Genomic DNA, 24,367 nt, shown 5'->3' on the forward strand with positions numbered 1-24,367 from the left:
AAAACCGCAGCGGTTTTGCACTGCGGTTTTTCCAAATCCGCTGCGGAAAAATCGGCAGCAAAATCTGCAAAGTGTGAACAAGCCCTTAAGGTTGCAAAGTTTGAGTACAATATTCCTGCAATCACTCAGCCACTGTCAGATTCATGCGGCTTGTGGTTTGGGCATGAATCTGATTACCGGTTCCCTTTTATAGCAGCTTATAATGGTAAATATAATCTACTAGATGGTGGCCCGATTCTAACGCATCGGGTATTCTAGAATATGCATGTCCACGTAGTATATAGCACAGCCCACGTAGTATATTGGTCAGCCACGTAGTATATTGCCCAGTGACGTAGTATATTGCCCAGTGACGTAGTATACTGCCCAGCCACATAGTATATTGCGCAGCGATGTAGTATATTGCCCAGTGACGTAGTATACAGCACAGAGCCACGTAGTATATTGCTAGTATATTGCCCAGTGACGTAGTATATTGCCCAGTGACGTAGTATTCAGCACAGAGCCACGTAGTATATAGCCCAGCCACGTAGTATATAGCCCAGCCATGTAGTATATTGCCCAGTGACGTAGTATATTGCCCAGTGACGTAGTATTCAGCACAGAACCACGTAGTATATTGCCCAGCTATGTAGTATATTGCCCAGTGACGTAGTATACAGCACAGAGGCACGTAGTATATTGCCCAGTGATGTAGTATATTGCACAGAGCCACGCAGTATATTGCCCCGTGACGTAGTATTCAGCACAGAGCCACGTAGTATATTGCCCAGCTATGTAGTATATTGCCCAGTGACGTAGTATACAGCACAGAGGCACGTAGTATATTGCACAGCGATGTAGTATACAGCAGAGCCACGTAGTATATTGCCCAGCCACATAGTATACTGCCCAGCCACGTAGTATATTGCGCAGCGATGTAGTATATTGCACAGCGATGTAGTATACAGCACAGAGCCACGTAGTATATTGCTAGTATATTGCCCAGTGACGTAGTATATTGCCCAGTGACGTAGAATTCAGCACAGAGCCACGTAGTATATTGCCCAGCCACGTAGTATATTGCCCAGCCACGTAGTGTATATAGCCCAGCCACGTAGTGTATATAGCCCAGCCACGTAGTATATAGCCCAGCCATGTAGTATATTGCCCAGTGACGCAGTATATTGCCCAGTGACGTAGTATTCAGCACAGAGCCACGTAGTATATTGCCCAGCTATGTAGTATATTGCCCAGTGACGTAGTATACAGCACAGAGGCACGTAGTATATTGCCCAGTGATGTAGTATACAGCAGAGCCACGTAGTATATTGCCCAGTGACGTAGTATACTGCCCAGCCACGTAGTATATTGCGCAGCGATGTAGTATATGGCACAGCGATGTAGTATACAGCACAGAGCCACGTAGTATATTGCTAGTATATTGCCCAGTGACGTAGTATATTGCCCAGTGACGTAGTATATTGCCCAGTGACGTAGTATTCAGCACAGAGCCACGTAGTATATTGCCCAGCCACGTAGTATATTGCCCAGCCACGTAGTATATAGCCCAGCCACGTAGTATATTGCCCAGTGATGTAGTATATTGCACAGAGCCACGCAGTATATTGCCCAGTGACGTAGTATTCAGCACAGAGCCACGTAGTATATTGCCCAGTGACGTAGTATACAGCACAGAGGCACGTAGTATATTGCACAGCGATGTAGTATACAGCACAGAGCCACGTAGTATATTGCACAGCGATGTAGTATACAGCACAGAGCCACGTAGTATATTGCCCAGCCACATAGTATATTGCCCAGCCACGTATGTCACAGGTTAAAAAATAAAAAATAAACATACTCACCTTCCGATCCGAGGGCCCCTTGTAGTTCTAACATACTCACCATACTTGTAGTTCTGTCGCCTGTGCGAGGTACAGGCGGCAGCTTCCATACCCAGCCTGCTCGCGCAGGGCCTGTGATGACGTCACGGTCACATGACCGTGACGTCATGGCATGTCCTTCTGCCAGACCATCCGTGCCAACGGAACGTGCCGGCTTCATCGCGAGGAGCGGGAAAGGCGGCGTAGGTGAGTATGTAATCATTTTTTATTTTTTTTATTATTTTTAACATTAGATGTTTTTACTATTGGCGCTGCATAGGCTGCGTCAATAGTAAAAAACTTGGTCACACAGGGTTAATAGCAGCGGTAACAGAGTGCGTTACCCGCAGCATAACGCGGTCCGTTACCGCCGGCATTAACCCTGTGTGAGCGCTGAGCAAAGGGGTGTATGCGGGCGCCGGGCAGTGAGTGCGGGGGAATAAGGAGCGGCCATTTTCTTCCGGACTGTGCGCGCGTCGCTGATTGGTCGCGGCAGCCATGACAGGCAGCTGGCGAGACCAATCAGCGAACAAATAACCGCGACAGACATACAGAAGGACAGACAGACGGAAGTGACCCTTAGACAATTATATAGTAGATATAGTTTTACTAGCCTTAGCGCCCTGATTCTCCCAGAGCCACTACTGTCCAGGGTTTAGGCTAGCATACCCATACCTCTGGTCCAGAACATTTTCTGTGAAAGGTTGAACTTGATGGACGTCGGTCTTTTTTTCAACCTATGTAACATGTGACCTAAGCCATGTATGAAGAGGGCTGGCTGACTGCTAATTTCACTAAGCCAAGTCCCTGATTTTTCTGCATTGTATGCGGTTTTCTGTGTGCAGCTCCATATGAAAAAGCCAGTGGTGGGCAATTCATTTTCTAAAGGGCCCACAGAGACACTGACTGTGGAAGATTGAACCAATAGGCTGACATTAATTCTATGCAATATTAATAACACAATTATTAAAGTAAAATATTATTAAACAGAATTAAGTATACTGATACCCCCCTTATATACCGTATGATCCCACACACAGCCCCTCATACAGTGTGAGCTCATACAGCTCCTCCTAATACACCATTAGCCCCCATATAGCCAGCATGAGTCCACACACCACTCCTATATACAGTGTGAGCTCCCACACAAACTCTCCTCGCTCCCTCCCGTTCACCTGAAGCTCTGCTTCGGGCTTTGCAATGTGCACTGACTCTCCGCATAGCAGATGTGAGCAGAGCTTATACAGAGTTTAATTGAATCCCTATATGCATGCTCGTAAGTCAACCCACAGTAACAATTTGAATAAAATATACTAAATCTCCTTAGCCTCTTTTAGTATTGAAAGTAATGTCTGTGATGTGATACTTTGTAGAAGAGGTGTCCTCCAAATGCTAACAGATGACGTCTCTTGCCTCTTCCAGAACCTCCTGTTAATTTAGAGGGGTTATCTGGGACTTCATAAATTGGTGGGAGCTCCACACCCAGCATCCCTGGGGATCATTGTGTAACTGCACAGCACACTTCAGCTATAATGGCCATGGCTGGGTACTGCACAACTGCCTTCTACTCAAATCAAGATAAAGCACTTCACCGATCAGATATTGATGACCGATTAGAATTTTGTTTTCTCATCTGATAAAATTGGATCACACTCTGTGTGCATTAAGAATCAGACTGATTTTCTCCGATGAGAGAAAATACGGTCACGTGACCCTATCCCAATGATAAGCCATTAATGAAAAAGGCCAGGTCCACCCTTTTAAGGGTTTTGGTATCCTGATAGCCATTGTAAAGTCTCTGCCGGTCAGTAAGCTTTTATGCTTACATTAGTATAACCTTGTACCTCTTTCAGTAGGGTGTCCTAAATTAAATACACTCAGAGGACAAACAAGTGTGTGCATATAACCCTTTAAAAAAAAAAATGTTAATTTCTAAAAATAAAAAAAAGGCACCCAAGTCCCTATAGTTCACAAAACAAGACCTTTACTAATATATTAGTCTGCAAGATCAGACCACTAGGTAGGACTGCAAGATCAGCCCATATTTGGCTTTGGTTACACTATAGGATATATTGCCTATATGCACAATGTAATTCACGAGCAACGTTAGAAAGATGTATGTGTGTGTGTGTGTGTATATATATATCTATCTACCATGTAATACAATATTGCAATGGGTCCGGCTACACAGTACACCAAAGCCGCCTCTTTTACTGCGGTAGGTACCTGTGTAAATACCAACAAATCCATCTGATGGCCAGAACACTAACACATACGTATGTTATATTATACTACTGCTACCAGCAGTAGGGCTGTGTGTAGCTGCAAGCTTTCCTGTGAGTCATTGGTGCTGCAGCGTGCGATGAAATTCCGTGTCTGCAAGGTGCCGGCCCGCTGTTTGGAAGCAAGTGTGCAAGGGCTACGGCAACATGTGCACGGGATGGTGAGGCGTGATATGCAGCTAGGGAAGCTCCGGCCGGTAGCGTCCCTAGGTATCGCGCGGGGCAAAAAGAAAGATGGCTGATAGACTCCACCTACTTTTGACGTCCCGTTCAGAATGGAGTGCAGAGGTGCTCAAAACAAGGGGACAGAGCTAACCAACGTGTTTCGAAGAGCCACGCTTTTCTTCCTCAGGGTGTGTGTGTAATGTAATATATATATATATATATATATATATAATATATATTCTATGAAAAATTGGAAATTCACACTGAAGGTATCAAAACTATGAATTAACACATGTGGAATTATATATTTAACAAAAAAGTGTGAAACAACTGAAAATATGTCTTATATTCTAGGTTCTTCAAAGTAGCTTTGATGACTGCTTTGCACACTCTTGGCATTCTCTTGATGAGCTTCAAGAGGTAGTCACAGGGAATGGTTTTCACTTCACAGGTGTGCCCTGTCAGGTTTAATAAGTGGGATTTCTTGCCTTATAAATGGGGTTGGGACCATCAGTTGTGTTGTGCAGAAGTCTGGTGGATACACAGCTGATAGTCCTACTGAATAGACTGTTAGAATTTGTATTATGGCAAGAAAAAAGCAGCTAAGTAAAGAAAAACGAGTGGCCATCATTACTTTAAGAAATGAAGGTCAGTCAGTCCGAATAATTGGGAAAACTTTGAAAGTGTCCCCAAGTGCTGTTGCAAAAACCATCAAGCGTTACAAAGAAACTGGCTCACATGAGGACGCCCCAGGAAAGGAAGACCAAGAGTCACCTCTGCTTCTGAGGATTAGTTTATCCGAGTCACCAGCCTCAGAAATCACAGGTTAACAGCAGCTCAGATTAGAGACCAGGTCAATGCCACACAGAGTTCTAGCAGCAGACACATCTCTACAACTGTTAGGCCGGAGACACACTGGTGCGAGAGACGGCCGAGTCTCGCTGGTTAAAAGCAAGCTGTGGCACCTGCACTCCGGAGCGGAGCGTGCGGCTCCATAGCAATACATGGAGCTGCACGCTCAGCTCCGGAATGCAGGTGCCACAGCTTGCTTTTAACCAGCGAGACTCGGCCGTCTCTCGCACCAGTGTGTCTCCGGCCTTAAGAGGAGACTTTGTGCAGCAGGCCTTCATGGTAAAATAGCTGATAGGAAACCACTGCTAAGGACAGGCAACAAGCAGAAGAGACTTGTTTGGGCTAAAGAACACAAGGAATGGACAATAGACCAGTGGAAATCTGTGCTTTGGTCTGATGAGTCCAAATTTGAGATCTTTGGTTCCAACCACCGTGTCTTCGTGCGACACAGAAAAGGTGAACGGATAAACTCTACATGCCTGGTTCCCACCGTGGAGGATGAGGTGTGATGGTGTGGGGGTGCTTTGCTGGTGACACTGTTGGGGATTTATTCAAACTTGAAGGCATACTGAACCAGCATGGCTACCATAGCATCTTGCAGCGGCATGCTATTCCATCCGGTTTGCGTTTAGTTGGTCCATAATTTATTTTTCAGCAGGACAATGACCCCAAACACACCTCCAGGCTGTGTAAGGGCTATTTGACCAAGAAGGAGAGTGATGGGGTGCTACAACCCAATCGAGATGGTTTGGGGTGAGCTGGACCGCAGAGTGAAGGCAAAAGGGTCAACAATTGCCAAGGATCTCTGGGAACTCCTTCAAGATTGTTGGAAGACCATTTCCGGTGACCACCTCTTGAAGCTCATCAAGAGAATGCCAAGTGTGCAAATGAAAAAAAGGGGATTTAAACCACACTAATACATATATACAGAGATAGTAAATATAATAATTAAAATTAATTTATGAAGTGTGGTTTAATAGACAGTGGAGACCACTTGATTACAAGGGAAAACACCAAACCCAGGAAACGAAACCAAGGAAAGAGAGAACTACAACCAAGGAATACACATAAGTATATCTTTATTAGGGTAGTAGCAAAACAATATACAAAAATATTTAAAATTTATTACACAAAATATATATAAAAAATGTGCAACACGAGATAACCAAGAGGTACAAGTAATCAATTTGTATAAAAAGGAGATTTTTAATATTTATATATCAATCATATGACCGGAATAAAAATAGATAAAGGAGTAGTTCTCTCTTTCCTTGGTTTCGTTTCCTGGGTTTGGTGTTTTCCCAAGAGTGTGCAAAGCAGTCATCAAAGCAAAAGGTGGCTACTTTGAAGAACCTAGAATATAAGACATATATTTTCAGTTGTTTCACACTTTTTTGTTAAGTATATAATTCCAGATGTGTTAATTCATAGTTTTGATGCCTTCAGTGTGAATTTACAATTTTCATAGTCATTAAAATACAGAAAAATCTTCAAATGAGGTGTGTCCAAACTTTTGGCCTGTACTGTGTGTGTGTATGTATGTATGTATGTATGTATGTATGTATGGTATGTGTGTGTGTATGTGTATGTATGTATATGTATATATATATATATATATATATATATATATATATATATATATATATATATATATATATATATATATATATATACACACACACACACACATCCATATATATTTGGACAGAGACAACATTTTTCTTATTTTGGTTATAGACATTACCACAATGAATTTTAAACAAAACAATTCAGATGCAGTTGAAGTTCAGACTTTCAGCTTTCATTTGAGGGTATCCACATTAAAATTGGATGAAGGGTTTAGAAGTTTCAGCTTCTTAACATGTGCCACCCTGTTTTTAAAGGGACCAAAATTAATTGGACAATTGACTCCAAGGCTATTTCATGGACAGGTGTGGGTAATCCCTTCGTTATGTCATTCTCAATTAAGCAGATAAAAGGTCTGGAGTTGATTTGAAGTGTGGTGCTTGCATTTGGAAGGTTTTGCTGTGAAGTAAACATGGGGTCAAAGGAGCTCTCCATGCAGGTGAAACAAGCCATCCTTAAGCTGCGAAAACAGAAAAAACCCATCCGAGAAATTGCTACAATATTAGGAGTGGCAAAATATACAGTTTGGTACATCCTGAGAAAGAAAGAAAGCACTGCATCTGAATTGTTTTGTTTAAAATTCATTGTGGTAATGTCTATAACTAAAATAAGAAAAATGTTGTCTCTGTCCAAATATATATGGACCTAACTGTATGTATGTGTGTGTGTGTGTGTGTATATATATATATATATATATATATATATATATATATATATATATATATATATATATATATATATATATATATATATATATATATATATATATATATATAGGGGTTGGACAAAATAATGGAAACATCAACAAAAGTTAAATATGGTGTAGGTCCACCTTTTGTGGCGATTACAGCCTCAATTCTCCGAGGTATGGATTCATGCAAGGTGTGGATGGTTTCCAGAGGAATTTTAGCCCATTCTGCAGTTAAAACACCCTCCAGTTCTTTGAGCGACGATGGTGGCGGAAATCGACGTCTAACTTGAATCTCTAAAATCGACCATAAATGCTCAATAATGTTGAGGTCTGGGGATTGTGGGGGCTAGATGAGATGCTCAACTTAATTAGAATGTTCCTCGTGCCATGCTTTAACGATTCTAGCTGTATGAATTGGTGCATTATCATCCTGAAAAATGGTGTTCCCCTCCGGGAACAGTGCTTGAACCATTAGATGCACTTGGTCGCCCAAAATGCCTAAATAATCTCGGCTGTTAATTCTTCCATGAAGGGATATCATTGGCCCGGCAGATGTCCACGAAATAGCACCCCAGATCATCACAGAACCTCCACCATGTTTTACGGTTGGGAGAAGGCAGTCTGGATGGAATGCTTCTTTCGGCTGTCTCCATATGTACACTCGGCCAGAGGTCGGAAATAGGGTAAACGATGATTCGTCTGAGAATATCGCATGTTTCCACTGCTCAAGGGACCAATTCTGGAGGTTTCTACACCACTCTAAACGCTTGGAAACATTTGTCATTGAGCGCAGCGGTTTTCTAATTGCAGCTCTTCCGTGGAATCCAGATTTGTGCAGCTCCCGACTAACTGTTTTCGTGGTAACTGGGTTCTGTAGGTGTTCATTGAGCTCAGCAGTGATTTTTGGAGCCGTGGTCTTGCGATCCTCTATCACAATTCGCTTTAGAGTCCGACGGTCTCTCTCAGTCAACTTGGACTTTCGGCCAGACCTGTGCTTTGCTGCAGATGTTTTTCCTTCTTTTTCAAACGCAGTCATTACTTTGGAGGCAGTACCTCTTGACACGCCAGGCATTCGGGCATTTTCTGTTACACTAGCGCATGCCATATGAGCACCAACAATTTTGCCTCTTTGAAAATCCGAGAGGTCTGCCATTGGTATTAGGTTCTCATCAATGTTCTTACAATTATGCAAAACAAACAGTTAATTTACATAGACATATCACATAACACAAATAATCAACTACAAAACATTACCATATGTCACGGTTTGCATGTTTATCATCTGTCTTCCCGGCGTCTCTCTCTCCGCACTGACTGTGCAGGTCAGAGGGCGCGATGACGCATATAGTGTGCGCGCCGCCCTCTGCCTGATCAGTCAGTGCAGAGAGACGCCGGGACGGGACGCTGAGGAGCTGCAAGCAAGACAGGTGAGTATGTGTTTTATTATTTTTATTGCAGCAGCAATGGCACCGCTTTCTATGGTACATCATGGGGCAATAATGAACGGTGCAGAGCACTATATGGCACAGCTATGGGGCAATAATGAACGGTGCAGAGCACTATATGGCACAGCTATGGGGCAATTATGAACGGTGCAGAGCACTATATGGCACAGCTATGGGGCAATTATGAACTGCAGAGCACTATATGGCACAGCTATGGGGCAATTATGAACGGTGCAGAGCACTATATGGCACAGCTATGGGGCAATAATGAACGGCGCAGAGCACTATATGGCACAGCTATGGGGCAATTATGAACGGCGCAGAGCACTATGGCACAGCTATGGGGCAATTATGAACGGTGCAGAGCACTATATGGCACAGCTATGGGGCAATAATGAACGGTGCAGAGCACTATATGGCACAGCTATGGGGCAATTATGAACGGTGCAGAGCACTATATGGCACAGCTATGGGGCAATAATGAACGGCGCAGAGCACTATATGGCACAGCTATGGGGCAATTATGAACGGCGCCGAGCACTATATGGCACAGCTATGGGGCAATTATGAACGGTGCAGAGCACTATATGGCACAGCTATGGGGCAATAATGAACGGTGCAGAGCACTATATGGCACAGCTATGGGGCAATTATGAACGGTGCAGAGCACTATATGGCACAGCTATGGGGCAATAATGAACGGTGCAGAGCACTATATGGCACAGCTATGGGGCAATTATGAACGGTGCAGAGCACTATATGGCACAGCTATGGGGCCATAATGAACGGTATGGAGCATCTATTTTTATTTTTGAAATTCACCGGTAGCTGCTGCATTTTTCACCCTAGGCTTATACTCGAGTCAATAAGTTTTCCCAGTTTTTTGTGGCAAAATTAGGGGGGTCGGCTTATACTCGGGTCGGCTTATACTCGAGTATATACGGTATATAATCTACTATATAATTGTCTAAGGGTCACTTCCGTCTGTCTGTCTCTGTCTGACTGTCACGGATATTCATTCGCTGATTGGTCTCGCCAGCTGCCTGTCATGGCTGCCGCGACCAATCAGCGACGGCCACAGTCCGATTAGTCCCTCCCTACTCCCCTGCAGTCAGTGCCCGGCGCCCGCTCCATACTCCCTGCAGTCACCACTCACACAGGGTTAATGCCAGCGGTAACGGACCGCGTTATGCCGCCGGTAACTCACTCCGTTACCGCCGATATTAACCCTGTGTGACCAAGTTTTTACTATTGACGCTGCCTATGCAGCATCAATAGTAAAAGGATCTAATGTTAAAAATAATAATAAAAAAAAATTATTATATTCTCACGTTTCCCGCTCCTTGCGACGCTCCGGTGACCTCTCCATGCAAGCGGCAGGTTCCGGTGCCAACGATGGTACGGGAGAAGGACCTGTCGTGACGTCACGGTCATGTGACCGCGACGTCATCACAGGCCCTGCGCGAGAAGGACCTGCCATGATGTCACGGTCATGTGACCGTGACATCATCACACCCTGGGACCGGAAGCTGCCGCCTGCACCACGCACAGGCGACAGAACTACAAGGCGCCCTCGGATCGGAAGGCGAGTATGTTTATTTTTTAATCTGCGACATACGTGGCTGGGCAATATACTACGTAGCTGGGCAATATACTACGTGGCTCTGTGCTGTATACTGGGCAATATACTACGTGGCTCTGTGCTGTATACTACGTCGCTGTGCAATATACTACATCACTGGGCAATATACTACTTGGCTGGGCAATATACTATGTCACTGGGCAATATACTATGTCACTGGGCAATATACTACGTGGCTGGGCAATATACTACGTGGACATGCATATTCTAGAATACCCGATACGTTAGAATCGGGCCACCATCTAGTTACATATATACACATATGTGTGCATATATTACATATATATAATTTCCACTTACAAAAAATTATTTGAAGTGACACAAAGATTCAATTAAAATAAATGTATTAATACATAGTTGAGAAATACTTTAAGAAATTGCAGGAAAAAAGGTACTTGAAAAACAAGCTGTTGGAAGTACACAAATGACTATTTGAGTGACATATTTATCAAATTGATGTTTTTCAAACTTATCTTACAATGGAATCTCAAAAAATTGCTAATAAAAATGTTATCACAAATCACAAAATGTTAAGTGCTGTTCTGCTATAATTGCTCTTTAATAAATCTCATAAAGTGCTATATAAATAAATAATAATGATATAAAGATGAACTTTTGAGATTCAAAAAACAATTAGCAATTGCTATTCATAATTTGGCCTTGAGATGGCACTATCATTCCAAAAATAAGTTTTATTATTAAATATTTTCAGCTGAAACAATTTTCTATGTCACCCAATTGCGAGCACCAATAATAGTGGAACTTACAATATACAGTATGTGTTTCAATCAGCCCGATCTCTAGTGGACTGGCATCATATTAATCCACTGATTATTCTATTGCTATTAACATAAACAGGAGCTACGGCTGAGAACATCATCTAACCATTTTAATATATCTCATGTCTTACAGACACATTACCTTGGCGCCAAGATTGTAAATGAGGTGCTGCTGTTAGTGGGCTCCCCGCTTCCTTGCCCCGACGTGCTCGTTTTGCCCAGCTTCTTCGACATGCCCCCGATTATAAATATTTATAAATAAATATGTATTATTACTATTTATTATATAAATAGTATTACTATTTATAATATAAATATTGTATATATTTATATAATATATTTTTCCCATTTGAGGATGTCGTTAGTATCAAATGGAGAGAACAAGAGCTATAGAGATAAAAACTGTGTATACTAGTCCCAGGTGATACCACATGGCCTATGCATCCCTGAGCTGTCCTAGTATTCACGCTGCCTGACAGCAGAGGTTGGCACCCTATTTAGGAGGTTTTTGGCACCCTCCGTTCCACGGCTGCTGTCCCTAGATGTCCCTGTTATAACACACAATGCACAGGGAATCCTATACTAGACATAGTCCAGGTGTCTAGTGAGAAGGGAGAACAGTAAAGCAGATAAATTGAAGCACTTCAGTGTGATGTTAGGGGATAAAGCTGCCTCTGTCTCATTTCCCCAATACAGTTCATCAGTAGGCCCAGTTCATGTGATGTACAGATTCTGATATTCATAGGTCCATGTGGTATCAGGAGGGTGTCCTATCACATAAATTACCTTGTTTTGTGCTGTTAGTCTTAAACCAATTGTTTAAATTGGCTTTTTGGTTGTTGTTTTTTTTTGTTTTTTTTTTTCAATTGTTCCAAGTCACTGTAGTGCAATTGACTTTTAAAGTTTGTCAGAACTACCAATAAACCTTTTTAAACATGCTTTTTTCAGCTTTGCTGATACATCAGAAGGCAAGAATGGAGCGGCTTCATCGAGAACTAGAAATACAAAAGAAAAAGTTGGATAAACTTAAAACAGAGGTCAATGAAATGGAAAATAATCTCACCCAGAGACGCTTAAATAGGTCGAATTCAGTTTCACAAATTCCATCAGTAAGTTTGCACTGTGCCTTAAATTGACTTGCCAATGTTGTTTTTTGGGTCTTTTTTTTTTTTGTTTAATTATATTAAATTTGAGGCTTAAATGTTGCATTTGTGATTGATATTGTTACTTTGAAACCACTGACTTTGTATTGGAAAGTGAACAGTTATAAGGAAAATCTAAATATATATATATATATATATATATATATATATATATATATATATATATATATATATATATATATATATATATATATATATATATATATATATATACCGTATATACTCGAGTATAAGCCGTGATTTTTAGCCCACTTTTTTGGGCTGAAATTGCCCCTCTCGGCTTATACTCGAGTCATACCGGGGGTCGGCAGGGGAGGGGGAGCGGGGGCTGTCTAAAAATACTCACCTAGTCCAGGCGCGGTCCGTGCTTCCCCGGCGCCGGCAGCTTCTTCCTGTACTCAGCGGTCACATGGTCCCGCTCATTACAGTAAATGAATATTCGGCTCCACCTCCCATAGGGGTGGAGCCGCATAGTCATTACTGTAATCAGCGGGACCATGTGACCGCTGAGTACAGGATGAAGCGCTGCGGCGTTGGGGTAAGCAGGATCTACACAGCGGCAGGACCAGGTGAGTATATGGGGAGGGGAGCGCAGCGCTGCGCGATAGTCACCTGCTCCTCGTTCCGGGCGCCGATCTGTCTCCAGCACTGACGCTGAGGTCGCGGTGACGTGGTCAGTGCGCGCCCTCTGCTGAACGTCAGTGCTGGAGACAGATCGGCGCCCGGAACGAGGAGCAGGTGACTATTGAAAGTGCCGGGGGCCTGAGCGACGGAGAGGTGAGTATGTGATTTATTTTTTTTATCGCAGCAAATGGGGCAAGTGTCTGTATGGAGCATCTATGGGGCCATAACATTCCTGCAGCACTATATGGGGCCTTCCTGGAGCACTATATGGGGCCATAACATTCCTGCAGCACTATATGGGGCCATAACGTTCCTGCAGCACTATATGGGGGCCATAACATTCCTGGAGCACTATATGGGGCCATAACATTCCTGCAGCACTATATGGGGCCATAACATTCCTGCAGCACTGTATGGGGCCATATCATTCCTGCAGCACTATAGGGGGCCATAACATTCCTGCAGCACTATATGGGGCCATAACGTTCCTGGAGCACTATATAGGGGCCATAACATTCCTGCAGCACTATATGGGGGCCATAACATTCCTGCAGCACTATATGGGGCCATAACATTCCTGCAGCACTATATGGGGGCCATAACGTTCCTGCAGCACTATATGGGGCCATAACATTCCTGCAGCACTATATGGGGGCCATAACGTTCCTGCAGCACTATATGGGGCCATAACATTCCTGCAGCACTATATGGGGCCATAACGTTTCTGCAGCACTATATGGGGCCATAACATTCCTGCAGCACTATATGGGGCCATAACGTTTCTGCAGCACTATATGGGGCCATAACATTCCTGCAGCACTATATGGGGGCCATAACGTTCCTGCAGCACTATATGGGGGCCATAACATTCCTGCAGCACTATATGGGGCCATAACGTTTCTGCAGCACTATATGGGGCCATAACATTCCTGCAGCACTATATGGGGGCCATAACGTTCCTGCAGCACTATATGGGGCCATAACGTTCCTGCAGCACTATATGGGGCCATAACGTTCCTGCAGCACTATATGGGGGCCATAACGTTCCTGCAGCACTATATGGGGGCCATAACGTTCCTGCAGCACTATATGGGGGCCATAACGTTTCTGCAGCACTATATGGGGCCATAACGTTTCTGCAGCACTATATGGGGCCATAACATTCCTGCAGCACTATATGGGGGCCATAACGTTCCTGCAGCACTATATGGGGCCATAACGTTCCTGCAGCACTATATGGGGGCCATAACGTTCCTGCAGCACTATATGGGGGCCATAACGTTCCTGCAGCACTATATGGGGGCCATAACGTTCCTGCAGCACTATATGGGGGCCATAACGTTTCTGCAGCACTATATGGGGCCATAACGTTTCTGCAGCACTATATAGGGGCATAATGTTTGTGCAGCACTATATGGGGCAAGTGTCTGTATGGGGCCATAATTAACGTTTGTAGGGCACTACGGCATATGGGGCAAGTGTCTGTATGGAGCATCTTATAGGGCCATAACGTTTGTGCAGCACTATAAGGGGCAAATATCTTTATAGAGCATCTTATGGGGGCCATAATCAGCATTTGTGCAGCATTATATTGGGCAAATGTGTCTATGGAGCATCTTATGGGGCCTTTATTAACCTTTATGCAGGATTATATGGGGCATATTTTAATATGGAACATCTTATGGGGCCATAATGAACAGTATGGAGCATTATATGGGGCTCCTGATTCAATATGGATATTCAAAGACACTTAACCTACTGATGTCTCAATTAATTTTACTTTTATTGGTATCTGTTATTACTTTTGACATTTACCGGTAGCTGCTGCATTTTCCCCCCTAGGCTTATACTCGAGTCAAGTTTTCCCAGTTTTTTGTGGCAAAATTAGGGGGGTCGGCTTATACTCGGGTCGGCTTATACTCGAGCATATACGGTGTGTATATATATATATATATACAGTGCCTACAAGTAGTATTCAACCCCCTGCAGATTTAGCAGGTTTACACATTTGGAATTAACTTGGCATTGTGACATTTGGACTGTAGATCAGCCTGGAAGTGTGAAATGCACTGCAGCAAAAAAGAATGTTATTTCTTTGTTTATTTTTTTTTTAAATTGGGAAAAGTTTTTTCAGAGGGTCATTTATTATTCAACCCCTCAACCCACCAGAATTCTCTTTGGTTCCCCTAAAGTATTAAGAAGTAGTTCAGGCACAAAGAACAATGAGCTTCACATGTTGGGATTAATTATCTCTTTTTCCAGCCTTTTCTGACTATTGAAGACCCTCCCCAAACTTGGGAACAGCACTCAAACATGGTCAACATGGGAAAGACAAAGGAGCATTCCAAGGCCATCAGAGACAAGATCGTGGAGGGTCACAAGGCTGGCAAGGGGTACAAAACCCTTTCCAAGGAGTTGGGCCTACCTGTCTCCACTGTTGGGAGCATCATCCGGAAGTGGAAGGCTTATGGAACTACTGTTAGCCTTCCACGGCCTGAACAGCCTTTGAAAGTTTCCTCCCGTGCCGAGGCCAGGCTTGTCCGAAGAGTCAAGGCTAACCCAAGGACAACAAGAAAGGAGCTCCGGGAAGATCTCATGGCAGTAGGGACATTGGTTTCAGTCAATACCATAAGTAACGTACTCCACCGCAATGGTCTCCGTTCCAGACGAGCCCGTAAGGTACCTTTACTTTCAAAGCTTCATGTCAAGGCTCGTCTACAGTTTGCTCATGATCACTTGGAGGACTCTGAGACTGACTGGTTCAAGGTTCTCTGGTCTGATGAGACCAAGATCGAGATCTTTGGTGCCAACCACACACGTGACGTTTGGAGACTGGATGGCACTGCATATGACCCGAAGAATACCATCCCTACAGTCAAGCATGGTGGTGGCAGCATCATGCTGTGGGGCTGTTTCTCAGCCAAGGGGCCTGGCCATCTGGTCCACATCCATGGGAAGATGGATAGCACGGCCTACCTGGAGATTTTGGCCAAGAACCTCCGCTCCTCCATCAAGGATCTTAAGATGGGTCCAGGGTGGATAAAAATCAATGTTTTTTTAAAAAAATCAAAAAAATCGGATTTTTTTGATTTAAATCGGATTTTTTTGATTTAAATCGGATTTTTTTCAATAAACTGCTTTTTGAGGAAAATATTTTACCATCCAAAGGTTCTTCCATCATGAGATAAAGCTGAGTTGTTTAACTCAGTAGAACAAAGGCTGTATATGTGTAACATTCACAATGCCATGCTCTTCCAGAGGTTTCTGTAGGATGCTGACTATCCAACAAGTTTGGGCATGTCAACTGAATGGAAAAAGAAACTAAACCAAAAGTGAAACCAAGCTAGAAGTGTGGAATTAAAGGGGCAGTATGAACAAAATGTGGAGGCTATTAATAGTTTATACAATTAAGACATGCTGCTTTTAAACACCTACCTATTGCCATATAGTAAAACAAAAAAGATTTTTACTTACTTTGGGGTCCCCCCCTCACCCTGGCGTTAGATCGTTGCCCCTAGTTTCGTCCGTGTAACTATGGGCGCACATGCGCACTGCTCTCACTTCTCATTTTAATCGTGATTTATATTAAAAAAAACCTTTTGATTTAAATCAGTGATTTAAATCATGATTAAAATCATGATTTAAATCGATCCGATTTAAATAGAAAAAAATCTTTTGATTTAAATCGTGATTTAAATCATGATTTAAATCGGCGTGATTTAAATCAATCCACCCTGGATGGGTCGTCATTTCATCTTCCAACAAGACAACGACCCCAAGCACACAGCCAAGAAAACCAAGGCCTGGTTCAAGAGGCAAAAAATCAAGGTGTTGCAGTGGCCTAGTCAGTCTCCTGACCTTAACCCAATTGAAAACTTGTGGAAGGAGCTCAAGATTAAAGTCCACATGAGACACCCAAAGAACCTAGATAACTTGGAGAAGATCTGCATGGAGGAGTGGGCCAAGATAACTCCAGAGACCTGTGCCGGCCTGATCAGGTCTTATAAAAGACGATTATTAGCTGTAATTGCAAACAAAGGTTATTCCACAAAATATTAAACCTAGGGGTTGAATAATAATTGACCCACACTTTTATGTTTAAAATTTATAAAAATTTAACTGAGCAACAAAACTTTTTGGTTTGTAAGATTTATGCATCTGTTAATAAATCCTGCTCTTGTTTGAAGTTTGAAGGCTCTAACTTATTTGCATCTTATTAAACCTGCTAAATCTGCAGGGAGTTGAATACTACTTGTAGGCACTGTGTATATATATATATATATATATATATATATATATATATATATATATATATATATATATATATATATATATATATTTATATATTATATATATGTTTTACAGGTGTTCTTCCCTGGGGTGATATCTGCCAGCTGAGGCAGGATATCTTGCATAGCTGTTAGATAGTAAGACAGCAGAGATTCCTAATTTCATCCTTTCCCAAAGGTCCAGTGTGATTATCAAATTTCACAGGAAGTTTTTAGTTTTCCTCATTCTATACTGCATAAAATAAAAATGTGGACAGCGCTTTGTCATACAATCCAACTAGTTATTATACAAACTACCACAAGATGGCAGTAAAATCTGTCACCCTAAAGAAGCCAACCATAAATAAAAAAAAATTTTATAAAATGAATTTTTATTAAATAACCAAATAGAGCCAATACATCAAAACATAAAATACTAAAAGCTACATCATTCTATCTGGGTAATACCCCATAGGAAAAAACGGTAGGAGACACACTATATGCTGTATCTAGAAAATACACAAAATGCAAAATTCCACGCCCCCGGAAGAAGCAAGGGCGAAACGCGCGTTGGGGCGCCGGAAAAATCAGGAGAGGAGGCACACGATCTATCATCTCATCTAGGTAATGATATCTGCACTATTTATTACCGGATGTTATAGTCGGAGTTATATTTGATTCATGAAGTTATTACTAGGTGTTAGTGGTATTAAGGATACAAAAGGGCTGCTTTAAAAATTAGAAACACTGGCATTAGAATAGGGATGCTGACAGCACCATATATATTACCCAAGTGTTTATTCTGTAATATGGGCAGTCCTTTTGATTTTTGCACTTTGTGTATTTTCTAGATACAGCATATAGTGTGTCTCCTACCGTTTTTTCCTATGGGGTATTACCCAGATAGAATGATGTAGCTTTTAGTATGTTATGTTTTGATGTATTGGCTCTATTTGGTTCTTTAATAAAAATTCATTTTATAAAAAAAATTTTTATTTATGGTTGGCTTCTTTAGGGTGACAGTGATTTTACTGCCATCTTGTGGTTGTTTGTATGTACTCCGGAAGTACCATAGAAAGGTATATAGTTGGACTTTTTTGATTAACTAATTATTATACAAAGTAAAGGGAAAGCTCACCTTTTTAAATTTTAAATGCTGTTTGTTAAAACAAGATATTAAACAACTGCGGATTTGCAAATGTGTAGCTGATTGGCTGTTGTTCAATGCAGTGGGATGGATAGTATAAGCCCAGCTTTATAATTCACAAGTATTGGGAGAGACCATTCCTCGGAAAGCTGAAAGCTAGGTTCCCGATAATTAGACACTGTAAACGGGCTGCCAATCACCTGCCAAATGCCTGAATTGCAGATTTTCGGTCACCACACCAACTTATTAGATTTTTTTTTTTATCAAAATGTCATCTATACCCCAAAAATATCAGTGAAAGTCGGCTCTTCACACTAAAAATAAGCCTTTACACAGCTCAATGACCTGAAATATAAAAATGTCACAGATGTCATCACAAACCAAATTTTCTTTACTAGCTTCAGAATTTTCTTTTCAACACTTTGAGAAAAATGTAAAAAATCTAAGCAAGTTTGTGACTTCCATAATTGTACTGAACTGGAGAATCCTGTTTACAGGACCAATTTACCGTATAATAAATGCTGTAAAAATGGTGGAATTGCATTTTTTTCATAATTTCATCCCATTTGGATTTTTTCCCATATCTCAGTACATATTATACTGAATAGTGTCTTAAAAAAAATAAAAAAAACTCATGGCTTTCAATGTAAGATGTAAAGTTTTGACTTTTGGGAAGAGGCAAGGAAAAAAACAAAAGGGGGGAAAAATTGCCAGTGAAGGGGGATAAGTGTTTTTACCACAATTGACCACCGAGCAATGCAGTATCTGTGGGAGAGGGGATCACGTTCAACCTTGTTAAAACCATAATGAGTCTGTCAGACTCAGAGCTACACTTTTCAGTGGCCTTCTGCTTTTGCACCTAGATGAGTTCATATGGGGGCCCAACAACCCCTTTAATGTAAAAAAAAAAAAAAAAAAAATCATGAAACTGTTTTACATCTATCTCTGTATCTTATACTATCTTTATTGAAAAAAGGCTGTGGTTAAGTGTATTCATAACTGGCTCAGTGATCATACTCAGAGTGGTAATCAAATGGTTGCGCATCCATTGGAGAGATGTTTCAAGTGCAGACCACAAGGCGCTGTCCGGGCCTTAAGGTACCGTCACATTAAGCGACGCTGCAGCGATATCGACAACGATGCCGATCGCTGCAGCGTCGCTGTGTTGTCGCTGGAGAGCTGTCACACAGACAGCTCTCCAGCGACCAACGATGCCGAAGTCCCCGGGTAACCAGGGTAAACATCGGGTTACTAAGCGCAGGGCCGCGCTTAGTAACCCGATGTTTACCCTGGTTACCATTGTAAATGTAAAAAAAAAAACAGTACATACTCACCTTCTGATGTCCGTCAGGTCCCTGGCCGTCTGCTTCCCGCACTGACTGTGAGCTCCGGCCGGCCGTAAAGTAAAAGCAGAGCACAGCGGTGACGTCACCACTGTGCTGTGCTTTACGGCTGGCCGGCGCTCAGTCAGTGCGGGAAGCAGACGGCCAGGGACCTGACGGACATCAGAAGGTGAGTATGTACTGTTTTTTTTTTTTTAAATTTACAATGGTAACCAGGGTAAATATCGGGTTACTAAGCGCGGCCCTGCGCTTAGTAACCCGATATTTACCCTGGTTACCATTGTAAAACATTGCTGGCATCGTTGCTTTTGCTTTCAAACACGACGATACACGCCGTACTGACGACCAAATAAAGTTCTGGACTTTCAGCAACGACCAGCGATATCACAGCAGGATCCAGATCGCTGCTGCGTGTCAAACACAACGATATCGCTATCCAGGACGCTGCAACGTCACGGATCGCTATCGTTGCAAAGTCGTTTAGTGTGAAGGTACCTTTAGTGTTTTTCAACATTTTTATTAATGATCTTGATAAGGGAACTGAAGGTAAACTAATCAAATTTGTGGACAATGCAAATCTAGGAGGGATAGCTTAAAGGGAACCTGTCACCCCCAAAATCGAGGGTGAGGTAAGCCCACCAGCATCAGGGGCTTATTTACAGCATTCTGGAATGCTGTAGATAAGCCCCCGATGTATCCTAAAAGATGAGAAAAAGAGGTTATATTATACTCACCCAGGGGCGGTCCCGGTGCCTCCTATCTTCAACAGATGACGTCCTCTTCTGGTCTTCACGCTCCGGCGCAGGCGTACTTTGTCTGCCCTGTTAGGGGCAGAGCAAAGTACTGCAGTGCGCAGGCGCCGGGAAAGGTCAGAGAGGCCCGGCGCCTGCGCACTGCAGTACTTTGCCCTCAACAGGGCAGACAAAAGTATGCCGGAGCCGCAGCGTGAAGACCAGAAGAGGACGTCATCTGATGAAGGTAGGAGGCACTGGGACAGCCCCTGGGTGAGTATAATCTAACCTCTTTTTCTCATCTTTTAGGATACATCGGGGGCTTATCTACAGCATTCCAGAATGCTGTAGATAAGCCCCTGATGCTGGTGGGCGTACCTCACCCTCGATTATGGGGGTGACAGGTTCCTTTTAACACTAGAGAAGACACGGAACGGATTTAGATGAATCTAGATAAGCTTGAACTATGGGCAGCGACTATTAGAATGGTATGTAACAGGGAAAAATGCAAGATTCTACATATAGGCAGGAAAAACAAAAGTGACATCTACAGAATGGGAGGAATAGAACTAAGCTACATCATGTGTGAAAAAGACTTGGGTATACTAATAGATCACAGACTGCACATGAGTCAACAGTGTGATGCAGCAGCAAAAAGCAAACACAGTTCTGGGATGTATTAAAAGAAGCCTAGATTACGTGAAATAATTATCCCCCCTCTACTCCTTGGTCAGACCTCATGTGAAATACTGTGTCCAGTTCTGGGCACCGCATTTTAAAAAACTGGAGCAAGTTCAGAGAAGAGCTACCAGAATGGTGAGCCTACTGCAAACTCTCCTACGAGGAACAAATAAAGGATCTGGGAATGTTTAACTTGCAAAGCAGAAGGTTAAGGGTACATTCCCACGGTCAGTAAACGCTGCAAGTTGGACGCTAAGTACATCCGCAGCGGCCAGATGTTACAGCATAGTGGATGGGATTTCAAGAAATCCCATCTCCACTATGCGTGCACTGACGCCTCTTGCTTCCCTGTGGAGACAGATATGAGGCATGTCTTTCCAGAATGCAGCATGTCTATTTATTTATCTTGCAGAGACTCTCCAAGATAAATATTACCAGTCCAATGTATAGGGCACAGTGATTCCGCACGGTTCAATGAACACATGCGGAATCGCCTGCATTCAAAAGTGGAGACGTAGCCTAAGAGAAATTTGCTTGCAGGATGCGTTTTTCTCCATAGACTTGCATTAGCGACGCATTGCCACACGTCGCAACCGTCGTGCGACGGTTGCGTCGGACCGTCGCCACAAAAAAAGTTACATGTAAGGTATTTTTCACAGTTTGCGTTGGTGCGCCGCAACGTCGCATTGCGACGTGCAGTGCACGACGCTAGTGTGAAAGTAGCCTTATTCTCATTTGCACATGGAAGCACAATAAGCAATGGGATGAAACTGAAAGGGAAAAGATACAGATTAGATACTAGAAAAAAGCTTTACAGTGAGGGTGATCAATGAGTTGAACAGGCTGCCGTGAGAGGTGGTGATTTCTCCTTCAATGGGAGTCTTCAAACAGAGGCTGGACAGACATCTGTCTGAGATGGTTAGTGAATCCTGCATTGAGCAGGGGGATGGACACAATGACCCTGGAGGTCCCTTACAACTTTTAACATTCTATGATTCTGTCATAGTTTTCAGATGAAAAAAAGCAGCCATTATTAGCATTAAAGGAGTTGTCCACCAGTAAAATAACACCTATACTCTCTTCTGATGTTGGCACTTGCTCTCCTAGGGTTCCCTTGACATTGTCACGTGATCCCTCTGGCCAATTAGCGCTTGCGTGACACTCCCCAATTTGGACAAATCGGACAGCCAGAGGAAAAGAGAGCACAGCTGCTCTCTCACTTCTTCTGAGAGGAGCGTTAAGCCCTCAGGCCCCAAGGATTGCTCAAGATAAGTCACCTGATCCCCAGGAGAGCCAGTGTTCATACCACTAGAACAGCTTGGACACCAAAGGCCAATATAGCTTCTTTTTTTTTTTTTTTTCTTTTTTTTACTGGGGTGGACCCGGGGATTACGAAGGGGTTGTCTGAGTAGTAGACAAACCCTTTAAGTAAACACTAAAGTGCTAAACATGAATAACGTGATATAAATGAAACGCAGTGGAAAGCCACAGTAGATGCTTTTGCATGACTTGCCAATAAATAATATAGCCTGTCCTTTTATCTATTCAGTGACACAGTAATATAACACCAATCCTCTTTTTCTTTGTGTTGTATTATTATGGTAATGAATCAATAAATTTGTAATGTATTCGCTAATTATGCATAAACGTCATGCATGGGGCTTTTTTCTTTTGTCATACAGCTTTTAGCGCACTGTAGATTAAGGAACAAAATGCTAGTAACTTGCTGCTTAGCGGCATTTCAATGGACCGTGGCTATTAGGACTTGTCGCACAGTTACTGTTGCTCAATGCATAATGCATACTTTGATTTGGATGTGTTTAGTACCCTAAAAATCTCTGTAATAGACTTTTTTTCTCCTCTTCTAGCTGGAAGAAATGCAGCAATTAAGGAGTTCTAACAGGCAGTTGCAAATTGATATAGACTGTCTCACCAAAGAAATAGATCTTTTCCAGGCAAGAGGTGAGTTCATAGAATGTTCTAGCTTTTCTTTACCACGTCTGTTTTTAAGTCTGCCTTTTTTTATATGACTTGATATGTCTCTGACTTGTTTTGAAATCTGTTTTCCCCCTAAAGAATTTTTGCATTTACAGTTTGATTCTAAATATGATTCGTAAACTTCATAAATTACAATTTAGTGTATTTTGGTTTGGCAGTACAGCTTCAAGCTGTAGATTTTAAAATGTTTAGTTATTTTGTTCTGTTTTAAATGACATGATGATGCCCTTTTGTCTGTTTTGTTTTTTAGTTACTTAAATTAAATTTTACGTCACAAACAATGGTCACAAACTGACTTTTGTTACCTGTTTTTGTTTAGGACCGCATTTTGATCCCAGTGCCATTCATAATTTCTATGATAACATTGGATTTTTAGGCCCAGTGCCACCAAAGCCAAAAGGTACACAGTCTATTGGTAAGTTCATGCAAAAGCAAAACATAGGCAAAATAAAACTGCAGTATTATATACTAAACTGACAATATACAATCTAGTTATAGGGAATCTAGCAGCAGGGTTTTGCTATGGAATGCAAGAGCAGCATGGTTCCAGCAATGTAGCACTTACCGGACTGCTTAGTGCAGTTTTGATAGAATCTTGTTTTTTCTCTGCTGTAGATCTTGCAGTGGTCAGAATGCTGAGCTATGTATAATATAACCCCACCTGCACCCCTGATTGGCAGCTCCCTGTGTACATTGTCAGCAAGCTGCCAACCAGTGTTACACACGCGAGCTGGTCTGGCTTGCACGAGGCACCTAGTCTGACAGTGATGATAATCTGCTGATGAAACACTGATTGTAGTGAAACTACAGCAAGCTGCTAAGCAAGCGACACGTCTTTGCAATCAGGCTCTCTGCCCATACATTATGCTGTCCTCAGACTAATAGCAAAAACCTCATGCAGTCTCCCTTAGGCTACTTTCACACATCAGGTTTTTGCCGTCAGGCGCAATCCACCGGACCTGTTTTTTTCTCATAGAGTTGTATTAGCGCCGGATTGTGCCTGATGGCCACACATTTCATCCGTTTTTTGCCGGATCCGTCAAAAAACCTGTTTTCGGCTGACGG

The 24,367-nt window shown here is 42.5% G+C and overlaps 1 protein-coding gene across 1 annotated transcript in view; it reads left to right on the plus strand.

Annotated features, from left to right (window-relative positions):
- TAB2 (TGF-beta activated kinase 1 (MAP3K7) binding protein 2) overlaps positions 1-24,367 on the plus strand; it is a 155,431-nt gene that overhangs the window by 128,233 nt on the left and 2,831 nt on the right. The window contains exons 5-7 of the mRNA XM_077289185.1: positions 12,296-12,456; positions 23,173-23,266; positions 23,622-23,717. Coding sequence (XP_077145300.1) covers positions 12,296-12,456; positions 23,173-23,266; positions 23,622-23,717 — 351 coding nt within the window. The remainder of the gene's footprint in view (positions 1-12,295; positions 12,457-23,172; positions 23,267-23,621; positions 23,718-24,367) is intronic.

This window comes from Ranitomeya variabilis, chromosome 2 (genome assembly GCF_051348905.1).
Source record: "Ranitomeya variabilis isolate aRanVar5 chromosome 2, aRanVar5.hap1, whole genome shotgun sequence".
In the NCBI taxonomy this organism is placed as follows: domain Eukaryota; kingdom Metazoa; phylum Chordata; class Amphibia; order Anura; family Dendrobatidae; genus Ranitomeya; species Ranitomeya variabilis.